The sequence below is a fragment of the Schistocerca piceifrons genome, chromosome 6, assembly GCF_021461385.2.
Source record: "Schistocerca piceifrons isolate TAMUIC-IGC-003096 chromosome 6, iqSchPice1.1, whole genome shotgun sequence".
Lineage (NCBI taxonomy): Eukaryota > Metazoa > Arthropoda > Insecta > Orthoptera > Acrididae > Schistocerca > Schistocerca piceifrons.
The window spans coordinates 367,214,240-367,239,933 of record NC_060143.1 but is presented as its reverse complement, the minus strand read 5'-3'; the positions used below and the strand labels follow the sequence as shown (position 1 = coordinate 367,239,933).

Here is a 25,694-nt window from a genome sequence, read left to right as displayed (position 1 = left end):
AACCCTTTTTCGCCACCAACCTGACCAATCAGACTCAACCAAAGACCAATATTGAACCTTGCCTAACTCATTTCACTCCTCCATCCAACCATGAACCACCCCCACTGCCTCTTAACCTCGAACCTTGCCTCAACATCATTCCCCAAATCCCTCCCTAAAAACTGATCCTGACCTTATAATCCTATCTGCGGACAAAGGCTCCACCACTCCACAAAGATTACCTGGTGGATGGGCTCCGCCAGCTGTCAGATACTTCCACCTACAAACCATGCCACAGTGATCCCATTCCAGTAATCCAGCAGGATTTCCAGTCACTACTCAAATCCTTAGGCCCATCCCAGAACCTTTCCCCAGAGTCTATCTCTCTACTTACCCCTACAGCTCCCTGCTCTCTCACCTTCTACATGCTTCCTAAAGTCCATAAACCCAACCACCCAGGAAGCTCCATTGTGGCCAGTTACTGTGCCCCCACTGAGAGAATCTATGCTCTCATAGACCAACAACTTCAACCTATTACCCGGAACCTATCCTCCTACATAAAAGATACCAACCATTTCCTCAATCGACTCTCCACAGTTCCTGTCCATTTACCACACGGTGCACTGCTCATCACTATTGATGCCACCTCCCTGTACACTAACATTCCTAATGCCCATAGCCTTACTGCTATCAAACACTACCTTTCCAGATGCCCTATGGATTCCAAACCAACAACCTCCTTCCTAGTTTCCATGACCAACTATATCCTCAACCACAATTACTTCTCCTTTGTAGACATTAGCTACAAAAAAATCTGCGGTACACCTATGGGCACCCACATGGCACCATCCGATGCTAACCTGTTCATGGGCCATCTTGAGAAATCATTCCTAAAAACCCAGAATCCTAAACCCCTCACCTGATTCAGATTCATTGATGACCTCTTTGCTATCTGGATTGAAGATGTGGTCACCTTATTCACATTCCTCCAGAACCTCAACAACTTCTCCCCCATTTGCTTCACCTGTTCATACTCAACCTAACAAGCCAGCTTCCTAGATGTTGACCTTCACCTCAGAGATGGCTACATCAGTACCTCCGTCCACATCAAACCTACGAACAATCAGCAACACCTCCACTTCAACAGCTGCCACCCATTCCATACCAAGAAGTCCCTTGCGTACAGCCTAGCCACCCATGGTCGCCGCATCTGCAGTGGTGAGCAGTCCCTCTCAAAATATATATACCAAGGGTCTCACTGAAGCCTTCACTGACAATAATTATCCTCCCATCCTTGTACAAAAACAAATCTCCCATGCCTTATCTTTCCAGTTTCCCACCACCTCCCAAGGTCCCACATTCCGGCCACAGAGGAGCATTCCCCTTGTAACTCAGTATCATTCAGGACTGGAGCAACTGAATTACATTCTCCTCAAGGGTTTCGATTACCTCTCATCATTCCCTGAAATGAGAAATGTCCTGCCCACTATCCTTCCCACCCCTCCCTCCGTGGTATTCCGCCGTCCACTGAACCTACACAATGGATTTGTTTATAAATAAATAAATCTTCTGCTACCAGTCACGATTTTCTTTATTTTACTATTTGCACGACGCATTTCGAGAAATAATTCCCATTTTCAAGTGCGTTTTTATGATGTGTGTTAAGCCATTTCTTTTGATGTTGTCAGTGTGTGTGAGTCTGCTTCGTTTTGTTGACTTTTACTGTAATACATAAGAAACGCGATTTTTAGTTGGGTATCAATATTTTCTGTGAGGTTAGTGGCTAAGGTTTGAGAACAATTTGTACTTACAATTTTCTAATGGTCCATTTGTGTAGAGAGTCACACACACTTAACATCACACACAACTTGTACATTTTACACATCGAAAATATCTTATATAAACAAAACAGTTACAAAGATCTTCTTATAGGTAGTTCACAGAGATAACATTATAGGTCTTCCACAGATTATGATATGCTTTTGTACAGAGGTTAATTTATCTTTACAATTTGGCTCATGAATTACTTATACTGATTTTACAATTGTGCTTATTTCTATGTTTTACTATTTTTATTTAAGTATATTATCGAAACATCTGAAGAAATTCACTGATTCACTTTCAAGTTTTTCATTTAATATTTTATCTTCATATTTTCTGTAATGTGAATATATCTCCAGTTCTTCAAAAACCATTTATAATGGATCAAATCAGACTTGTCTATCCTTACGCAACCCCTGCTCCCAATCCCTTACCTCATGGCTCATACCCCTGTAATAGATGTAGATGCAAGACCTGTCCCATACATCCTCCTACCACCACCTACTCCAGTCCGGTCACTAACATCACCTATCCCATCAAAGGCAGGGCTACCTGTGAAACCAATCATGTGATTTACAAGCTAACCTGCAGCCACTGTGCTGCATCTATGTAGGCATGACAACCAACAAGCTGTCTGCCCACATGAACAGCCACCGACAAACTGTGGCCAAAAAACAAGTGGACCACCCTGTTGCTGAACACGTTGCCAAACATGATATCCCTCATCTCAATGACTGCTTCACAGCCTGTGCCATATGGATCCTTCCTACCAACCCCAGCTTTTCTGAATTGCGTAGATGGGAACTTTCCCTGCAATACATCCTACGTTCCCATAACCCTCCTGGCCTCAAACTTCGCTAGTCACTGTCCTCATCCATCCAGACCCCTCCCTGTTCCCATTCCAGCACTACACAGCCGTCATTTCATCGCCACACGTAGTCTTTTAATTTCATTTTATTTCTTTTTATTTCTCTCCTTTCCGCTACTTACCCCCTCTGCACCTTCTCTTCTGCCCTCCATCTAAACTGCAACACTTCCCTGTCCGTCACTCCCACCATACTATCCAGTTGCCACTCCCATCATGCACTGGTGCTGCTGCTCGCAGTGTGGTTTCAGCTCTCTGAGACTGCAGGCATGTGTGCAAGTTGTGTTTGTGTGTGTGTGTGTGTGTGTGTGTGTGTGTGTGTACCACTGACGAAGCCCTTAATGGCCAAAAGCCTTAATTGTGTGAATCTTTTTGTTGTGCCTATCGCTACTTAGCATCTCCGCTACATGGTGAAAACTACCAGTGTGATCAGGTGAATATTAAGCTATCAGTAGATGCTAAACAGCAGTTGGGTAATATAATTGGAAAGGCAGCAGCTTCTCCCTCTCCCCGCCCCCACCTTTAACAGAATAGCCACATATCTGGTAATTTACAGTGCATCCGCAAAGTCTCTTGCAGTGAGCTCCACATGTTTCGCCTTGTGGGGTGCATAAGGTTGGCAGTACATTCATGTTGCAGCGTAAGCTAGGGGCCAGGATTCACTGCTAGTAGCTACAATTATGATGGGTGATGAGATTCGGTGTATTGCAGTTAAAACGATGAAATTAATTAATTATATTAATTGTAATTGAATACTCTGTACTCATCAAAATCACAGTAGGCGCTGGAAATGTTTTCCTCTTTCCTGAAGGCATAGGTCAACACATTTACATTTATTTCTGAACACATTTACCCATATTTCACTCGTAATCAAATGTAGACAATAAATTATCACTGTCTTCAGTTCATCTAGTGACTTTGGATTATTTTGATACATAAATCTCGTAGGCGCAAGCTAAAGCAGTAGGCGTAGATGGATCAGGTGAGTGCCAGGGTGAAAGACCTTTTGTAGTTACTCTGTCTCCAAAGATTTCGTGTAAAAGACATGGGGGCTTGTGAGTCACATGAGCACTAATGTTGTCTTGTTGGAAAAATGAATGACTCATATCATTTTCATTTATCAAGGCAATAAATGGATTAATTATCTGGGAACAATACACATCAGAAGTGATGGTAGTATCAAAAAAGATCAGCCCTATAGTTCATGCTTGCATTATGGCAACCAACACTCCAATTTTCTCTGTGTGCAATGGCTTTTCTCTTAATGCATGTGGATTTTATGAAGACCAAATTCATGAATTTTAGGAATGAATGCAGCCAGATAGGTGAAACCAAGTTTATCTGTGAAAAAGGTTCAATCTGAAACACCAACTCCATGTCAGTTAACAAATTGCTGAAACCATTCGCAGTATGTATTTTTTGTTTTGCATCAGCCATAAAATGTAGTTGTTGCACAGCAGTAATTTTGTATGCATACATCCCCAGTTTGGTTTCTGCCTTATGTGCTCTCGTACGAGAGACTTTAGCCTCTAGAGATAATCTCCACACTGATTTTGTTGAACCCTGCAACATGACGTCTGAAATGTCATCAGGTTTCTATTCTCTTAAAATTGTGGGCCTACCAGTTCATGTTGCATCATGAACTGATCCTGCTGTCACTCATTTGCAAATCAAATAACATACATTGCCACAATGTGGACACCTTGAAACAAGAAAACGCAAACTAAATTGCCACCTCAAATGCTTCATAAAGTTTCTTCCTGCACGTAAAACCTCTTCCACTGAAAATGCCCCCTCTGCAATACTAACCATTCTCACTACACTCAGATCACACAAGAACTAAACAATAACACAGCTAATAGCCACAACGCACATGCAACAATACTACTCCCACTCTACCACTACAGGCCCATGCCACATGACCAGATGAGTCATGAATGTGCTGCCAACCTTATACACCCCACAAGTTGGGGCATGTGAGGCTTGCTGCTGCAGAGAGACGTTATGGAAGCATGGTGTCATGTTATATGTAGCCGACATAAGCATAAATACACAGTGTAGTCACATTAATGTAATCACTTGTCAGAAGCCTGAATAACCACCTTTTGCAGTGTGGACATGCTGGAAGAGTGTCAGTGAGGTTCTGGAAGGGACCGATAGAGATTTGGAGCCTTGGCGATTCCAGTGCCATCGTCAACTGCACTAGGTTTCTCGGTTGAGGATCTATGGCACAGACAGCCCAATCAAGGTGATCACACAGATTCTTGACGAAATGTAAATCTGAGGAGTACATTAAACTCATACTGAAGTTCTTCAAACCATGCACATACACTGTGAAAAGTGTGACACATTTTCTTGTTCTTATGGTAAATGGCATTGTGATGAGGAAAAAGAAAAAGCAAATTGCATGTAAGGGTGGACATGGTCTCCAAGGATAGAAGCATATTTGTGTTGATCCATTGTGCCTTCCAGAATGACAAGATCACCCAGGGAATGCCATGAAAACATTCCCCAGACGACAATGCTCTGTTCTTTGGGCTGGACCCTTCCAGTAATCATTGCAAGGTGTTTGCTTCCAGTCTGATGGAGCGTGAAATGTGATTTATTTGAAATGGTCATGTGTCGCCACTCAATGGACATCCAGTTGTGGTACTGGTGTGCAAATTCCAGTGGTACTGGTGTGCAAATTCCAGTCTTCGTAGCCAGTGAACAGCAATCAGCAAGCGTTCATGATCAGGCATCTGCTCCTAAGGCCCATATACACGAGCTGAACAGTCACTGAAGAGACACTGTTGGTAGCCCCTCAGTTCATCTGTTCAGTCAGTTGCTCAACAGTTGCATGTCTATTTACCTGTACACATCTTGGCTGCCATCATTCATCCCTGTCGTCTATGGCCTGTGTGCATCACAGTTGCCCCAGTGCCTGTTTTGGGTAGCACCATTTTGCCATGCACAGTATAAACTATTGCCGCATGCAAATAGTTTATAAAATTAGCTGGTTTGGAAATGCATCCACCCATAACTCTTTTGCAATCAGGTAAATCCCTCATTGTATTCCACACCCCCCCTCTCTCCCTGACAGGCTTTATATACCCTCCACTGCCAGTGCTGCCACATGCCATCTGTGAGCGATTATTGCACGTTAACATTGAACATAGGCAGTGGCATTATTAATGTGAGTGGACTGTGAAGTACAAAGCAGTGTAGTGATTAATACAGTACACAGCTTCAGTTGTTATGATTTTCTTGTCTTTTGTTAGTGTGTGTACCTTGTTCACTGAAAACATGGATCTCTTCTGTTGTTCCATGTTATTTTATTATTGTTTCATCGATACTTTGTGGCTCTGTTGTGACTTTCATTTTTAGAGCACTCATGTTTACTTTCACACCTTAGCATTTTCTACACCATGTTTGCATTGACTCCCAACTAGGAGTCTCTGCTGAAACAGCTGATGAACCAGTATCAGTGTACCAAATTGAATAATTTTTCTATTTTAATTTACTCTAACTATTAATTTGATCTTATTAATTGTTTACGGTTCTATTCTTATTGATTGTATTTCAGAAATGAAACCATATAAAGTGGATGTGTTCGAGGACACGCTGTATGTCAGCATGTACCGTCCATTCAGTGTGGTTCGTCTGAATAAGTTTGGCCATGGGGACCCAACTTTTATGGTGCAGAGCATGTTTAGAATTACTGACATAATAATTGCCCACAAGATCAAACAGGATCACAACAGTAAGTGTGTCAATGTGTGCCACCTTTACTTCTGTTCTTATGAATGGAAGAAATTTGTTGCTAAACTGAAATGCTTCATTCAGTGTCAGTATTTGAAACTTACATATAATTAATTTGTTTCAGTTTCTGACATTTGTGCCTTCCAATTCGTTTGCCATAAAAGTGCACTTTGTGTGATTGGAATGAATCAAACAACTATGGAGCCTCAGCCATCATGCCTTTGTCCTGATGGATTCACAAAAACTACAGTAAATGATACAAGTGGCTATGTAAGTGAAACTATTATTGTTGTAGCTGAACTTAATATGTGGAAAAATCTGCTGCTCAGATATATTTAGAGAGAGAGAGAGAGAGAGAGAGAGAGTGGGTGTTACTGCACTGAACAATAACATGCAAACCAGTATTCAAGCAGCTATGTCTGCAAACAGTTTTACTACTGTTGCTTCAGGATACATGTTTCTTGTTGTTACTAAGAGGCTTGGATGAAGAAAAGAGGTAATGTGTCAAATGTCACAGTATAGAAGATAAAATATTTTTGTTAGATGCATGTTTAGATCAAAGTTGTTTCAGTTTAGGTGTTGTGCTTAAATTTTGACCAGACGTGTCTAAATCTGAATGGGGTTTCACAGTTTTTGCTAAACGAGAAGGCCTTGAAGTCAGATGAATTAAACACAGCAAAGTTCAATGGTGAATATGAATTGCAGTGTCAATTAACATTGTACCTAGTCACCATTGTAACCAATAATTACAGTGGTGACTAATATATTCTACTGATTAATTAATAGTTTTCAGAATAATAATTATGATGGGAACTTGTTGGCACTGCACAAGAGGTGCAACAATAGTGAGTTTGCTTAGGAGTGTTTGTCTCAGCTAATTTACACACAGCGACACACACTCCAGACTGTCAGGATTATGATTTTTTGTATGCATGAAAAGTCTGAAACATATATATTCGATTATTTGTTTAAAACAATGTTGTGGTGTCCAGCTTGCTCTGTTTAAATTTCTTGCTTCTCCGAAGTATTGCAGGTACTGGCAATGCGTGTAGATAGATTAGGTGAAATAAGGAACTAGAACAATGAGAATTAATATATTCCACATCATTAGTGAACTAAGCAGAAATCTATGTCCTCTCTCTATCATGGTAAGGAAAAGACAGACGGTACAAGACTGATAAAACATCCAATAGAAGTTTTTACAAACATAAGAAAAGTAATGTTCTTCACCCTTTCATGTTAGCTCCACAGGCTTGACTGCTGCGGGCATACTAAGTTTTAATCTTTGCTGTATACTACTTAGATGAATGAATGGATAAAAATACACAGAAAAAAATAAAACCATACCAACATAGGTAAACCAGCTTAAGTTCCAATACAACAGTTAACATGTAAAAAGTCAAGATATTTTTGTAACAGTCGTGCATTAAATAAAATCGCCTTCTATTGTGACTGATAGCAGTTATTATACTACACCTTACTGCTGTAAAATATTTCTGCAATATACACTATTCTGGCAGCCAGCAGTGTGTATGCATTTTTCAGAAAATACGTGACAGTCCACATTAGTTCATGTAGAATGTTATAATTTTCTGATGCCATAAACAAAGCTCTGTAAAAGATACCAGATGAACTTGTTTTGGCCTGAACTGGCTGCAAATTTAACTTCCACTTATTCTTAACATTTTCCTTACGTCACAGTGTATTAATTTGTTAGTCAACAATACACGCTGGCATCTTGCTCTTATCATTTGGAATGTGGCTTGCCAGCTCATTTATATAATTGTGTAAAATATCTGAGCCAGTCAGAAATATAGATGTGCTATGAAAACTTCTATAACAATGGAAGCTCCAGGTTGAAATATCAACAGTATGAAGAATAGAATGCTACTCATCATAAAGATGACACGTTGAGTTGCAGACACAATGAAAAGATTGTTACACATCTAGCTCTCAGCCAAAGCCTTCTTCAAAAAAGAAAACACATTGACACAAGCAAGCACACCTCGCACCCACATGGCCGCCATCTCCATCAGTTCATCAGTTTGGATCGAAATGCAGCTGTCATGTTGAGCAACAATCTGTAGTGGGTAGGGTGGGCGAAGAATTAATGGAGTATGGATTGTGCTGTCTGACAGAGTGTGCAGTGACTAGGTGGAGGCATGAAAAGACTGACAGGTGCAGCGTTGGGGGGCTGTGTGGCAGGGGGGGGGGGGGGGGGGGGGGGGGCTCTGTGTTGGAAGAGGCCAGCACACAATGAGGGTGAGGGGATGTGAAGATAGAGGTGATAGGGCAGAAACTGTTGGTTGGATGGTGCGGCAGCAGTAAGTTTTTTGTAGATTGAGGCTGGGATAATTTCGGGAGCGGAGGATGTGTCATAAGGATAACTCCCATTTTCGCGGTTCACGTAAGCTGGTGGTGTACGGGAGGATCTGAATGCCGCAGAAAGTGAAGCAGCCATTTAAATACGCTACGTTTTGTTCACCTGCATGTTGTGACATGGGGTGGTCTTCCTTGCTCTTAGTCACAGTTCTGCAGTGGCCATTCACCATAGTGGACAGCTAGCTGGTAGTCATAACAATATAAAAAGCTGAACAATGATTGCAGCAAAGCTGGTGTATGACATGGCTGCTTTCACATGTGGCCCAGCCTCTGGTGGAATAGGACAAGCCTGTGACAGGACTGGAACAGGAAGGGCTGTGTGAGTGGATTGGGCAGGCCTTGCAACTGGGTCTTCCACAGGGATATGATTCTTGTTGGCAAGGGGCTGGGATGACACCCCACACACCTATCTTCTACATACTCCCCAAAATCCACAAACCCAACAATCCTAGACGGACCATTGTAGCTGGTGACTTTGCTCCTACAGAAAGAATTTCGGTCCTCTTTGACCGACATCTTCAACCAATTACCCGAAATCTAGCCTTCCGTGCCAAAGATGCCAACCACTTCCTTCACAGACTCTCTGCCATCCTTACCCCTTTACCTTCTGAATCCCTGCTCGTCACTGCCTATGCCATTTCCCTATATACCAACATCTCTAATGCCCATGGACTTGCAGCTATTGAACACTTAATGTTCCCAATGTCCTTCAGACTCCAAACCCACTAACCTTTCCCTCATACACCTTAGTAACTTACCTTATTCCTTAACAGCTTACTAACTTACCTTGTTCCTTAACACCTTACTAACTTACTTTATTCCTCATACACCTTACTAACTTACCTTATTCCTCATATACCTTACTAACTTTATCCTAACCGAAAACTACTTCTCCTTTGAAGGTAAGGTATACAAACAAATCTGTGCACAGCAGTGGGCACCCAAGTGACACCCACCTAATCCATCTGTTTATGGGTCTTCTAGAAGAAACCTGCCTAGCCTCCAAAAACTCCAAACCTCTGTGGTGGTTCAGGTTCATTGATGGTAATGTCATGATCTGGACTTACGGTGAAGATAACCAGCCCTCATTTTTTCACAACCTCAACACCTTCTCTCCCATCTGCTTCAGGAGGTCCTCCTCAACTCAGTGGACCACGTTCCTACACACTGACCTCCTCCCCTCTCATGACCCCATCCACACCTGTGTGCACAGTAAACTGACCAACCACCATCAGTAGCTGCATTTCAACAGCTGTCATCCCTTCTACACCAAAAAATCCCTCCTGGGTAGGGTCACCTTCAGACAGTGTATCAGCAGTGACAAGAACTCCCTTTCCCAGTATGCTGAGGCTCTGACCAAACCTTTCACAGACAGGCACTACCCCCCCATACGTGTCTGCAAACAGATCTCCAGTGCCATTTCACCACACACACCCTCTCATCCCACCACCCCTAAAACCAGCTAAAAGGGATGCTCGCTTCATCACCCAGTACCATCCTGTAATGAAACAACTAAACCGTATCCTTTGCCAGGGCTTTGATTATCTCTCATCTTGCCCTGAAATGAGGGAAATCTTATCCAAGATACTTCCCACCCCTGCTAAAGTGGTGTTCCATCACCCACCCAACCTCCACGACATCCTAGTCCATCGCTATGCCACTCTCTATCCCAGCCCCTTGCCAACAGGGATCATATCGCTGTGGAAGACCCAGGTGCAAGACCTGCCTATGCCACACACCCAGAATTTCATATTCCAGTCCTGTCAAACTCACCCAGCACTTTCAATTGTGCGTCTGGGATGGGATTAGTCTGGCAGAGTTTGTAGGTGGAGTAGACAAATAATTCACAGAGGCCTTCTGCCAGATAGTCACTGCAATTCGTGATAGTGTTGGAAACTTTGTTTACAGGTAGCATGATTAGGTCAAGATTTGTCTTGAGGTTCTGTATGGCTGTCATTTCTCCTGCTGAAAGGTTGGTGTTCTTAGATAGAGACTTGGAGAAGAATGGAGAGGCCCTCACCCCACCTTCCATCCTACACTCTGCCATACAACCTTCTGATGCTGCATCTGTCAGTCTTCTCGTGCCTCCATGTGGCCCTGAAAATTTCACCAGACAGCACTCTTTTCTCTCCCCAACCATACCCTGCTATTCCTCCCCCTCATTGTACCATTACAGATTGCTGTCCAATGTGGCTTTTGCGTTCGGTTTTGAGCTGTTGAATATGGCAGTCATGGGTGCATGAGGTGTGCTTGCTTGTGTGAATGTGTGTGTGTGTGTTTATGTTTTCTGAAGAAGGCTTTAGCCAATTTTTCATCTGTAAACTACATCACTGATCATATGCAGGTACCAGTTTGAACTCATTGATGGCAGCATAAGCTTGGTCAGTAGCCCACAACATTCTGGATCTCCATATCATATCATTATTTTTCTATGTATCTAAATTTAATAAAAAATTTACCAAGGTGTGATAATCAATGGTAATCAGAGAATGAGCGAAATTCAAAAAACAAGAAAAATTGTCCTTAGTATTACTGAAATAATAGAAAATTTTAAACTAGAGTAACGGATGTTCCAGGATGGAATGATAGGTAAAAATGAGGAAAAGCAGCCACCCACTTGCAGTTAATTGATGTGTGTCACTTATACAGTGATAACAGCATAGGCAAGTTCTCTAGCAAGCTGCTCCTCTTTTTCCAGTTTTTTTTTTTTCGTATGTACACACGCATACACACACACGCACGCACACACACACACACACACACACACACACACACACACACACACACACACACACACACACACAGAGAGAGAGAGAGAGAGAGAGAGAGAGAGAGAGAGAGAGAGAGAGAGAGAGAGGGAGAGAGAGAGGGAGAGGTATTTAAACTATAAAGTAAAGATTTGGTTTGCTGTAGAGAAACTGAAATTTTCTTTGCCATTACAAAAGTTTGAATGCAGTTCATTTATCATCTGCAAGTGATTGGTTACCGTTCCTCATTTTTGGATAAATTTTGCTTTATTGTTTAATAATTATACTCGCATCTGTTATAGTGACATTGTGCAAACATTTCCTCTGTGTTTCAGACTGTCTGCAAATCAAACGGAACAAGGAACAAGGCCTGCGATCTGAATTGTCACAAGGGAAGATGTGAGATAGGTATTGATGGTCCAAAATGTGTGTGTCCTCCACAGTATGATGGAGATCATTGCCAGCATTATCGATGCTCACAGTACTGCCACAACAAGGGCATGTGCTATTTTGATCTCTTGTCATCGACACCACAACCAAAGGCAAGAGAACACTTGTCATGGCTCCACTATTACTATTTATTAACTTTGCTGGTAACTTTTCATGAACTGTTTACTGAGAGAACTGTGCCGTACATGTTGTATCCTGTAGTAAACATAGATTTTAATAGGATACACACTATAATTAAAAGAAAGTAGCAAACTTTCTTTGATGATCAAGCCCTGTGTCTAATACTCCCTCCCCCCCCCCCCCCCCCTCTCGTAACCTTACTCCCTTCCCTCTTCTGATCAAATCACTGACTTTGTTATTTTAATGACCTTATCTGCTATAAAATTAGTAAAGTGATAGACATCAATACTGCTAAACCAATGAGGAGCTCCTTGATGTCCACAAGATGAAGATTGTTTGTCATACCAAAGACAAAATGTCCCGTGATCAAAATGACATCACATTGGCTTCACCTTCATGCAACGTACATAAGGCATACATAAAATGTGCACAAACTATGCGAAATAATCATAAAATGCAATGTGACATTTCATCAAGATGGAACATATACCAGCAATTAGATATCAGTGACCAAGATTGTAGCATCATTATACAGGATACACAGTCATGAATATATCATAATGTTTGCAGCCCAGAATACAATATCATATGGCACATAAACCAAATCCATAACCCTGGTAGGTGAAAGATCACCAAAGTCTCCACTGAATTTGCCAGTTTCTCTAAGAACAATATGTTTTATAGATGTCTGGCTTCTACTCACAGCACCCTATGTGTCATCTGCGAAGCTGCACAGTTAATTCCTATGACCTTCTATTTAATCAAAGGAAGTGCAAATATTATGATGCCTTTAAGTGCTGACACAGGAAGAAATATCAGGTTATATAGGGCAGATACATACACACCACATCAGTTCATTCACAAAGGCCATAGAGGGAGGAGGTTACCATATGCCTCACTCCTCAACCGTGTCTAGGAGTGTCTTAAACTTAATCTTCACTAGCTCTGTTTGGCCCTTCTTCATTGCTCAGGTGCTGTGACTGTATGACAGAATGTCAGAGTCGGGTGCAGGAATAGTGTTATATTGCGTTCTCTGGTAAATCTCACATTAATTTTATTTTGGATGATAGTTTCAGCAGTGTTTCACATTGTGGCAAGCATTATGAAAACCTATAGCTAATCTGTGCATGCTAGGCAACAAATATGGACGTTCAGGAGGCATTCAGTTATGGCACTTGATTGTCTTGTGTCATTAACATAACATTTGAGAGAACTCTTAACTTATTAGGATAATTTGAACATACTAGTTCACAGGATGACATAATTGCTTAACCTTAGTTGTGTACCAAATGTAACATAATTTTTGTTGATTAAAAGTGACTCTGGCCATCAGAATCAGTGGTACACTCAATTGTTATAGTTTCACAGACAACATTTACTTTCAAAATATTACAGTAGACGTGGGATCTTATTATGTATCCTGTATCCTGCAATAAGGAAAATTAGGAAACCTATAACTTTCAAACTCCCCATGGGTAATGTTCAAAGCTGTGCATGAAAATGGAGACCTCCTTACTAAAGCAAGATAAAAATGTGAAATTACAGTAAAACAAAGAAAAACAGCTTTCTCAACCAAGAGCACACCCAGTATCTGAGCTGAGTTGGGGGGAGGGGGATTCATATTAGTTCTTTGGAAGGAGGGAGGGGGAGGGAGACAAAGTAAACTTTCTTACAAAATAAAGCTCCAAACAATTGTAACACTGTTTTTATTAATTACCAAACATACTAATTCTACCACTTTATTACAGACACCTACTATCATAAAATGTACTTCTCTGAGAGAGTATAGTGTCCTCTCCTGCCCGTTGCTAGTCACACCCTTGACCACTTTGCTCAACACTGTATGAAATGTCAATTGAGAGTGCAAACAGAAAACAAAATTCACTCATTACAATTCAATTATTATTCATCTTTGGGCCCAACTAGTCCACATGATGTACAGCAAGGGATATTTTCAGGCTTTTGTTTTAGCTTTCGTTTTTGCCCTTATTACTTTCATTCTTTAGAATGGGCTCTTGTTTGCTCATCAGAGCAAGCTGTTCCAGTCTTCTTTGGAGTTTCCTCATAGGCTAACTGTTCGGTCATGAATTTTCTGCCAAATATTTGTGCTATCTGGTATATTAAGTCATGTAATTCCTGCTCCCTTTATCTCTTCTTTAACTGTACTGATCAGTTTTATTGTCTCAGTTTTAGCTTAACTGTGGGATTCACAGAATGCCACAGTATGTCTAGTTAATGTGGTTGGCTCCATTCTTTTAATGTGATCACAGAATTTTAGCTGTTTTTCATATCCTAATAAATGATGGTATACTTTTCTACTTCGTTTGTCTGTACATTTCTCCTTTAGTATAATTTGGATCTAAAATTTTCCTGGTTATCTTTTGTTCTGTCTTTTGGATTTCTTTAATGTCCCACCTTCTGTATAAAATGAGTATTTCAGCCCCTAAAGACACTCTGACTTGATCGCTGCAGTGTAGTTTCTCAGTCTGGTGTATTTTGAGATGCATTTTGTGTTGCAGATATCATTTGAAAGGCTAAAAGCTATTTCCATTTTATGATGATGTATTTTGTATTCAGTGTTTCCCAGGCCAGCTTTCTGAATGATTATGCCTAAATATTTGAATTGAAAAACTCTTGATTTTTCCTTATTTAGTTTTTAGAATTTTGGGTGCCAGGTAGTTGCTAGACAAGTATCTTGTTTTTCGAAACATAGAAGCTGAGCTACCCAAGCACAACTCACGACCTGCTCTCACAGCTTCAGTTCTGCTTGTGAGAGTGGGTTGTGAGTCGTGTTTGGGTAGCTCAGTTGTTACAGCACTTGCTCACGAAAGGCAAAGGTCCTGAGTTCAAGTCTCGGTCCAGCACACAGTTTTAATCTGTCAGGAAGTTTCATATCAGTGCACACTCCGCTGATGAGTGAAAATCTCATTATGAATTGTAATGTGTGTTTATTTGAGTAAAAAAAAGTATGCCTTATGTTATTCTATATTATTCTATACTTTCAGTGCAACTGCCCACCTCAGTGGACTGGTGACCGTTGTGAAACACCAGCTAATGCTTGTGATGGACACTGTCTGAACAACGGGACTTGCCAATGGAGCATGACAGGATTTGTTGGGTGCCGATGCCCCAAAGGATATGCAGGTCAGCCATGCTTCTTCTCTGTCCTTTTTTATTTTGCTATTGTCATTTTCAGTACATTTCTTTCCAGTAACAGAACTGTTAACAGCATGCATCTATAGGTTCAGTAATATTTACTTTGTAATTTGAATTTGACTATAGTGGTTATCCCTCAGTGCTCGTTCGTACTGTTTGTTGGCTAAACCAATGGCTTAAGTCATTTTCATTAGCCCTATGAAATAAGGAACAATAATCAAAAACACACTTTTCAATATTCCGTTAAAATCTTTTTTATGTTAATTTTAGTGTATCTGGGAAGAACACCAAGCCCATAACATTCCATGCTCAACTTAATTTTCATTGGCGTATGGAATCAGAAGGTGTATTCATTTGTTTGTAGAATTCATGATGTTTACCAAACTATTCATTGGCTGTTTTGGAGAAAAAAGGAGAAAAGATATAGGTCTTCAACAGAACAGAGACCTAGCTTGTTTTGTAGCTGAGTATAACAGAAAGTAGTGTCACACACAATATATCAGAGGTTATAAAAAGCTTTAGTTAAGAGTAATTGCATTTAATATGAGGGTTACTGATTTTGTGTTTAGACAAAATTGATTCAGAAACCAGTCAAAAATTGAAATTTGAGTGACTCTTTTATTTTCCCATAGCTGTTTACTGCAAACTTGGAAAATATTTTTGAAAAAAAAAAAAAAAAAAAAAAAAAAACCACTACTGCCATGTAGGAGGAGCTTGCATCACTGTGTCTCTCTGAAACAACATTACTTAATTGCTTATTTCTACCAACCCTATTGTAAACCTGTTTGTTGTTATTACTGGTCATTAATAAACAATTTTCAAGGTTATAAATAATTGATAAATTTTGAATAAAAAGTCAGCACCGTTTGCACTTGTCTCTTTATTTAATCACGAGTAGTTTTGGTGCCAGGGTCAGTATCTAGTGGTATCTACGTAGTATCCAACATCAAGGTACAGCAGAATTAGTCAAACTGTAGCAATAAGCATCATTAGCAACAATTAAAAAACACAAATGTTCAGAAACAGTTTGTCCTCAAACTTCATCAGAGCAATGAAAATAAAATAATTAGTATGATTTCATCTATTATGAAAATGGATATGTAATATGGAAGTTAAATAATGTCAAAATATAACTTGTCAACAAGCATAGTAAAAATGCCATAATAACGTAAATGTTATAAGAAGTCAGTTACAGTCTAGAAACTGACATGTGTCTCCTGAACTTACATGTCATAAGTCCTGATAGGCATAAAAATTAAGGTGCATCTTGTAGTCCGTAAAATACAGTACTTACAATGTTATGAAATCTATTGTGTATGAAATGGAGACCACCCCTCCACCACATTTCTGTTAACGATGCTCAAATATACATAATTGTGATGTGTTAAAAAGAAATATTGTTTAATATACACTTCTTTTGTTGATGAGATTTCCAGGGGGCTCTATTGTCACTACTTGAGAAGAATCTAGTGTCAATTAACTGTCACCATACAAGGGCAAATGGAATAGGGCACATAGGTCAACAAACTATAGAATGTGGTCAACAGTTTAATTTTTGCCAACAACAAAAGAGGACAAGAAATAACTCTGCTAAAGATGAAATGTGGATACCACATGGGTATACAACAACATTCGGACCAGATATCTGCTAGATTTAAAGTTTCATTCTCTTTCCTTTTGTGGCATTTGCACAGATACATTGCACACATGAGTGCACCTCCCCGCACACACATGGACACACACACACACACACACACACACACACACACACACACACACACACAAGAGAGATTGGGGGGAAGGTGCATCAAGTGATGCATGAATCATAGAGGTAAGCACCTGGTTGTCCACACATAAAGAATGAAAGTTCAAAAGCTCGTTATCTATCTGGCATCCACATCATTTTGTTCCTCAGGGGTATGCTGTTGGAGACATTATGTGTAGAAGTGAAAGAAAGAATGGAGGTGCCCTAATATTTGTTAAAGATAGTATAATGTTTACTAAAATAGATGTTAGCTCTTACTGTGCAGAACTAGATGGAGAATTTAGCTGTATAAGACTAAACGTAGAGAATACCATAATTGTTAGCTTATATAGATCACCAGGAGGAGATGTAAATACATTTTTCGAAAGATTTGAGCTGCTTATGAGGAAAATACTAAAATCTAACATAAAACTAATTATCTGTGGCGATTTCAACATTGAAATGGCCAACAGTGATGAACATGTTACTAGAACATTTTTTAATATCTTAAGATCACTAAATTTACAATGTACAAATTACACACCAACACGGGATAAGGCGTGCTTAGATAATATTATAGTAAATTTTTCTAGAGATATGTACGACGTCAGACTTGCCACTGGAGCCCTAGCTGATAATGAACCATTGATTTTAACATTCTCCTGTGATCAGTTGCCTAAATCAGACAAATCAGTCAGAATCAAGTCTAATGCCGCATGGGTAAGAGGGCAGAAAGATGAATATATTAATTTATTTATTGACAGAATATCTTATGTTAACTGGGACTTTGTATAAAACACACAACCTGGAAAGGGTGCTGGTGAAATGGTGTTTAACAAATTCCTGGAAATACTCATAGAGTTATGGTACTCCTGCTCACCATTAATCAAAAGTAGCCCTAAACATAAACAGAAAAACAAACAGCTAAAATGGTATACAGATGAGCTAGCTCTCACTAGGGAGGAGATGCTCAGACTGTACAGAATATATAAAAATTCTTGTAAACAAGGACCTGAGCTAGATAATACTTCTTATAGAGCTTATCTAAAATGTAAAAAAATCTACAAAGACAAACTGTTCTTGGCCAAAAAACAAGAATGTGAACATTACATTGAAAGTGCTCCCAACAAATGTAAAGCAGCATGGGATATCATCAACCAATATAATTCACAAACCCATACACAAGATGCAATGCTGGTACCAGAAGAAGTAAATAATTACTTCCTAACCTCAGTGAGTGAGCTGAAAAACAAAATCAAGCAAAATGGCACTTGTGCACTAGATCATCTTTGTGCTGTGCCCCACAGTATGTATACTTTCCACTGGAATGTTGTCACCCCAGAGGATATTGTAAAAGCTGTGGCAAGGTTCACCAACTCCAAAAGCATGGACTGTTATTGGTTTTCTAATTACCTAATGAAAAAAATAATACACCTTATCTGTCAACCTCTTTCTTTTATTTTTAATATGTGTTTAGAATCTGGAGTTTTCCCAGATGCACTCAAAACTGCTAAAGTAATACCGGTCTTTAAAAAGGGAGATAAGCATCTGCCCCAAAACTATCGACCAGTTTCTATTGTCCCAATTTTCTCTAAAGTTTTTGAATATGTAATGTACAGTCAACTAAATAACTATTTTGATATGCATGATCTCCTCTCCAACAGACAATTTGCATATCAGCATGGTAAAAACACCACTACTGCTGTCACTGAAGTTGTTAACCAGATGTTAACTGCATTCGAAAATAAGGATCTAGTGTCAGTCGTACTGTGAGATCTTACAAAGCCTTCGACTGCATACCATCTAACACCCTACTTGCAAAACTGGAATTTTATGGCATACACAAACCATCTTTGGATGTAATCGAATCATACTTAAGTAACAGGAGACAATATGTATCAATTAAAAATAGATGCTCCTCACTGAAGGAAGTTCGGACTGGAGTGCCTCAGGGCTCGGTCCTAGGTCCTTTTCTGTTTATCATTGCAATTAATGACTTACCTTACCATGTAGGAGCAAATTCAGTTGTGTGTTATGCAGATGATACAACGTTGCTCAATACACACCATGACACAACAGAACTGCATCAGGCAACACAGGAAAAACTAGAACTAGTAATGGATTGGTTTTCTTCTAATGAACTCCTGTGTAATCCTGATAAAACACAAGAGCTAATTCTGGGTTTAACTACAGCTGTTGAAAGCAAATCAATAAAATTATTAGGATTCCACATTGACTCAAAATTAAACTGGGAGGAACACATTAGTCATATCTGCAAGAGAATAGCAAGAGTGTGTTATCTCATCTGGAGACTGACAGATATAGTCACTGATGAGTATCTAAAGGTGGTATATTTTGGCCTCTTTCAGTCACACATTTCCTACGACATATTGTTATGGGGACATTCTTGCTTTGTCAGTGAAATTCTGAAAATTCAAAAAAAAGTAATCAGAATAATAAGCAAAGCTAAGCCCAAGGAACACTGCCATCCCCTCTTTATCAAGCACATGATATTAACTGTGGTGAATCTATACATCTACACAGCCCTGCTTTATGTCAAAAGCAACTTAAATGAGTTCGAGACCAGAGAGAACATACATCCCCACAACACCAGAGGCAAACTGGACTTTTGACATACCAAGACACAGACTCACAAAGACTGCAAACTCACACAAAATAATGAGTTTAAAACTCTTCAATAAACTTCCAGCATCTGCTCGGTCACTGACCAATAATATTTTCAAACGTAAGGTTTATGACTGGCTTCTCAAACACCCATTTTATAAGATAAAAGAATATTTTGAAATAAGCATTGACATTAGTATATAAGAATATTCCTAAAAGAAAAGGAATTAAATTGTAAAAACTTTACTGTAAAGTTGTTGTTAATTGTATATTTAATGTTCAGACCCATTCCGCTGTAAGTGGTCAATGGTGAATAAACTGAATACTGAATACTGAATTTGTTGGTAAGTAATCACCTGTCTTCTCTTTCTTCTTCTTCTTCCTTTCTATAGTATTTGTAACTTTTAAAGAGCCTGTTAGTCAGCAGCAGAGAAAATAGAGTGGCAAAGAAGAAGAATATGTAATATCTTGGAGCGAAGGATTGTGTCTCCAAACTCTGGATGATGAGAGGGGCAAAATATAGGACAGGACTTTTTTAAATGTCAGTTGTTCTTCCCTGCACCTTATATCTCTGTTGATAAAGTATTTGGAAAGACTTTTTATTGCCACCAGCACCTCCATGTATTAAATATTTCTTGTATCCTATTTTCTGTTGCAGCAAGTGGTATGTAAGTGCTCTGCTTCTATGTTGTTTATTTTTTAATTTTTTATCACTACTGTATTGTTTTCTGATGTTCTTGTGTGAGTGGCAGTCATTTACAATGCCTTTTATTTGTTATTAAACAGGTACAAACTGTCAACACTGTGAAAACTTGAGGTGCATGAACACTGGTGTCTGCTCATTAGAAGGTGGTGCCCCACACTGCATATGCCCACCAGGATACAATGGAACACGCTGTGAGATGTCTGCTTGTACTGGATTTTGTGAACATGTAAGGCAGAAAATAAAAAATATAAATACATATAGTGTTTATTCAGACATGTATATTCTTTTGTTGGAAATGTCAGTGGTATTTGTTGAGCATAAAAGTAGAAATCTGTGGATTATGTGGAAGCACCATAAAGAAAATAGCATAGGTAAAGAGCAACACATACTACAGGAAACAAAAACTAATTGTAACTGGCAGAATTTTCTGTTATACTATTTTGGAGCTTCTTAAGGGTCCATTTGTCAGTAGCAGAGAAAACATAACAAGCAGTGCTCACTGCTATAATTGGGTAATTACTTCAACAATTTGAAAAATAAGGCATTTTAATCAAGATTTTGTATACAAATTTAGAATTGTCAAACAATGACAAATCCAGGTTGAAATAGTGACAATATTATGAAAAGGGTAGATTGCTACTCACCATGTAGAGGAAACATAGAGTTGCAGACAGGCACAACAAACAGACTGCTGTACATTTGAGCTTTTGGCCAAAAGGCTTTCTTATAAAGTAGAAAATACATACACATTCACACAAGCACAACTCACACACAGGGTCACTGACTTTGGAATCAGCAGCCAGTGACCATATTCGAGTGTGTGAGTTGTGCTTGTGTGATTGTGTTTTTGTGTTTTCTACTTTAGAAGAAGGCCTTTTGGCCAAAAGCTTTAATGTATAGCTGGCATTTCATTGTGGCTATCTGTGACTCAGTAGCTTCTTCACATGGTGAGTAGCAATCTGTCTTTTTCACAATATTCACAAAATTTCATTATGTGAAGAACGTGTCATCACTGCAGAGGAACAGAAGCCGTCAAGTGCATATATACTGTAGTTACACAAAAGCTATGGTTATGAGAATGATCAACATAAAAAAAATGATGTCACATTTAAGACACAGCTGATGATACATACAGAAAAGCGAAACATAATAGTTCAAGCATGGTTAAAAAGGAAGAACGTATCACTCAGACCCAGTTATGAAAAGGACCTTTGCTGTTGCAATACTGCAAGGCAGAGGTACATACAGAAGCTGCAGTTTTCATGGGCATGGAGTGTCAAGCTGCCATAAATGTGCTTCCTCCTTATCCGTCTTCAGTGGGCTTCAGGTAAGAACCTCCTTATCAGTGTCTTCAGTGGGCTTCAGGTAAGAACCTAATTGTGATGTAACTGTCTACTGGTACCCAACATTTGTTCTCTGGTCCATCCATATCCCAATAAGTGTTTAAGCCTAGTCTCCTGTTGGAAGAACAAGTTTTCACCTAAGCACAGTCCCCTTTTTTCCCCATTTTCCTTTTTTGTTCATCCACAGATCTTCAGTGCCTTTGTCAGAATATGAATTTTGAATAGTAAGTCCGTACAGAAAGTTAAAAATATAATCTAATTAGCAAACATTTCAGTTCAAACCTATTAACTCCGAGATTAGAAAAATGTGATTTTGCTCCCATCCACAATACTGACAAAATTTCTATCAATAAGTTTTTCAATTTATTTTCAGGGTATATGTATTATCAACAAAAGTGAACCTCGCTGTGTATGTCCACCAAGTCGTATTGGCAAAAGATGTGAAATCCCGAATTGCGAAGGCATCTGTCTGAATGGAGGTGAGTACAGTCATAATTATGATTTTACACTTGCTGAAGTAGAAGATTAATAATTACACAGCTGAAATGAAACTAATTAGATAAAATACAAACAAATACAACACATGTGTCAGAAATAAATGACATATAAAATGTGGGAAAAGAGATTGGAGTAATCAAAGATAGACAACATGCAAATATGAACTCAGAAGTGATACCTGTTTGTTAAAGCCAAAAAAATAATCACAAAAATTTAGACTGTGTGTTTGTAAGTGAACATAAGTGAAATCTAAGCCGGCCAAAGTGGCCGTGCGGTTAAAGGTGCTGCAGTCTGGAACCGCAAGACTGCTACGGTCGCAGGTTCGAATCCTGCCTCGGGCATGGATGTTTGTGATGTCCTTAGGTTAGTTAGGTTTAACTAGTTCTAAGTTCTAGGGGACTAATGACCTCAGCAGTTGAGTCCCATAGTGCTCAGAGCCATTTGAACCATTTGAAATCAAAATTTGCTGGGTATCATTCAATACCTATTGCTCCACTGTTTCTTTATAAAATACAGAGTGTATTACGAAGTATAATGTTGTCAAACACATTGATTGCCACCTCTGCAGGAACGAATACATTGTCGTTGCTAGATCTCTGTTGTCTTCCGCTTGCTTGACTGTGGTCTCATGTTGCAAAATGGCTACTCTGGAGCAGAAATTGTCTTGTGTTCTCGTGTTTGCAAAATGTAATTCCAAGATGACAATGCAGAGATGTTTCAGGTTGAGGTACCAAACTGATCCTCCGAATTGATGGAACTTTCACAGATGGTATCGACAGCATGTAGACACAGGATGTATATGTAAAGGAAAGTGTCCTGACTGCCCTCATACTTCTGATGAAAATGCCACTTGAATTCGAACTCTTTCCAGCATAGTCCTACAAAATCAACTTGTCATGCCAGACTGGAGTTACAACTGCTTACAACAACAATTTGGCATGCTTTGAAATGTCAGTTGCTTATGAAGACATACAAGTTGCAGCTGTTATCAGCTCTACATCACGATGATGGACACAAACGTGTGGCATTTTCTGACAAGCTTAAGAATGCTATTGACAGTGATAACACTTCCACACAATGCATTGTGTTCAGTGATGAAGTGACTTTCCACCTTAGTGGGAAAGTAAAGAAACATAGTGGTCAAATTTGGGGACTACAGAACTCACATGCACACATTGATCATGTACAAGATTCACACAAAGTCAGTGTATTTTAACCCTATGTTACTAACTCGACAGTGGAAAATTGAGGATGGAATGTAACAAGCCTATGCAGCCAGAGATTGCGGTCATATGTTTGCGAGTTATATTTACGTGAGTGTATCTCTGACAAAGGCCTTGTTGGCCAAAAGCTCATTTTCTGATAGTCTTTTTGTTGTACCTATGTGTGACTCAGCATCTCTGCTACATGGTGAGCAGCAACTATCCTTTTCATAACGTATTATAAAACTGGTTGTTTCCAAGGCTGAATGAAAATAACTTTATTTTTCAACTACACGGGGCACCCCCTCACTTGAGTTGCCAAGTGCGTGAATATCTGAATGAAACTCTACCTAGCTATTGAGTTGGTTACTTAGTACTTCTCAGCTGGTCTCCATGATAACCAGTTTTAGTGTCCTGTGACTTTTTCCTGTGGGGTTTAATTAAGGACAATGTTTATGCACCAACACTACCAAAGAACATAGAAGAGTTGAATCTGTACTATCATAACACCAGTGATAATGGTCATGCTGATGGACATGCTTACCTGAGTATGGAAGGAATTTGAGTATCTATGTGATACTGTTCATGTCACTGGTAGAGGATGTATTGAACATCTATAGTCTAAACTTGGAGATTCGTAAATATGTGTTCCAAGTTTCATAATTGTATGTTGAACACTTTAATAAATACAACAATGGAAGCTCCAGGTTGGAATATCAACAATGTAAGGAAAAGGACAGACTGCTACTCACCGTAAGGATGATGTGTTGCATACAGGCACAGTGAAAACACTACCATGATTTAACTTTCAAAGAAAACACACACATTCATTCACACAAGCAAGCACACCTCACATGCAGGACTGCCATCTCTGGCAGCTCGGACTGGTCTCAGCTGCTGGATATGGCAGTTATGTGTGCATGAGATGTGCTTGCATCTGCAAATGAATGTGTGTATGTTTTCTTTGCTGAAGAAGGCTTTGCCCAAAAGCTAAATCTTGAAGTCTTTTTGTTGTGGTTTCTGCAACGTAGCATGTCATCTTTATTGTGAGTAGCAATATATGCATTCAGAATACATATATTCTATTTGGAACACCCTGTTAAGCTGACCATGAGATGCTTAAGGTGTTGCTGCGCAAGCCTTTTGCACTCTTTAATGGCAATCCTGCTTAGGTTGTATAGTATGTGAGGAGGATTCCAGTGATGATACATGGCAAGTTTTAGCTTGTTCTGAGCAAGCTCAGTCAAGCTGATGTTACACATATTGCACTTAACATTTGTAATTTATACTGCCCAAAATATGAGTGACCTACCTCCCTGCTAAACTCATGAAACCACTTGGGGTGTACATTGGCTCCTTGCTGCCCTACCCACTTCTATGATGATCACCATGCATCATATAAACCTGCACTTATGGGTGAAGAGATCATGACACCTCAGAGACAGGTTTAGTGAAAGTATATTCGTACCTGTTTTCTTCGTACATCACTGGGTAAGAGGAGGGGAGTGGAGAGATCGTACTATAGTTCATAATGGATGTCTAGAGGCCATGTTGATTGTGTGAAGACTGTTACATCATCTTGTCAACACGGCCCTCCCAGTTACCTCCATCCGAAAGGCAGCATGCAGTTCTGTTGCAATCAGGATTCCTAGAAGCCATAATTTGCAGATACTAGAGATCAGAAACAGAGCAAGTATGAGTCTAATGTCGAGCATTGCATACATTAGAAATGGAGGTGCCATTTATACCAGTACTATATTGGCTTGCTTCCTTCCCACTACAATACACATGTCTGGTGAGTCTGAGAATGCTAGTGCTATGGTTGCATTCTTCTCATCATCTTGTTCGCTCTTACTAAAGCAGGCAGGAGTGTGAGGCTAGTTGTGACTTAGTACAAAAGTGCTTAGTACAAAAACCACTTACAGCGTGAAAATCAATTGTCAGCATCAGATGGCCTCCAAAGAAACTATTTTTTGTGAGCATGTGAATTATGTAAGACAAAGATTAAGTGAAGCAGTGTATACAATTGTAGGTTTGCTCCATAAGAAGAACAGTGATGTCTGCAAAAAGTTCAGAGCTATCATCCACACTTCAGACAAAAAACTAAAAAAGTTTATCTATTGCAAACAAAATGGTAGTATTCTTGTTTATTCCACCTCCACCATGAGGAAACATGTACTCCAAGAAATGAAAAAGGACACAGAGCAAAATCATTGTTATGCCTCCACGACTAATAAGTACACAGTTTGTGTGTTGTTTTGGTCATGGCAACTTATGTTTATGGGCTAGTAGCGAGATGCATAGCTTATTAATTT

The 25,694-nt window shown here is 39.5% G+C and overlaps 1 protein-coding gene across 1 annotated transcript in view; it reads left to right on the top strand.

The window, feature by feature from the left end:
• LOC124802490 (low-density lipoprotein receptor-related protein 1) overlaps window positions 1-25,694 on the top strand; it is a 735,000-nt gene that overhangs the window by 677,014 nt on the left and 32,292 nt on the right. Inside the window, exons 66-71 of the mRNA XM_047263305.1 lie at window positions 6,231-6,407; window positions 6,531-6,676; window positions 11,871-12,077; window positions 15,111-15,249; window positions 20,417-20,562; window positions 22,053-22,158. Of these exons, the coding sequence (XP_047119261.1) occupies window positions 6,231-6,407; window positions 6,531-6,676; window positions 11,871-12,077; window positions 15,111-15,249; window positions 20,417-20,562; window positions 22,053-22,158 (921 nt within the window). The remainder of the gene's footprint in view (window positions 1-6,230; window positions 6,408-6,530; window positions 6,677-11,870; window positions 12,078-15,110; window positions 15,250-20,416; window positions 20,563-22,052; window positions 22,159-25,694) is intronic.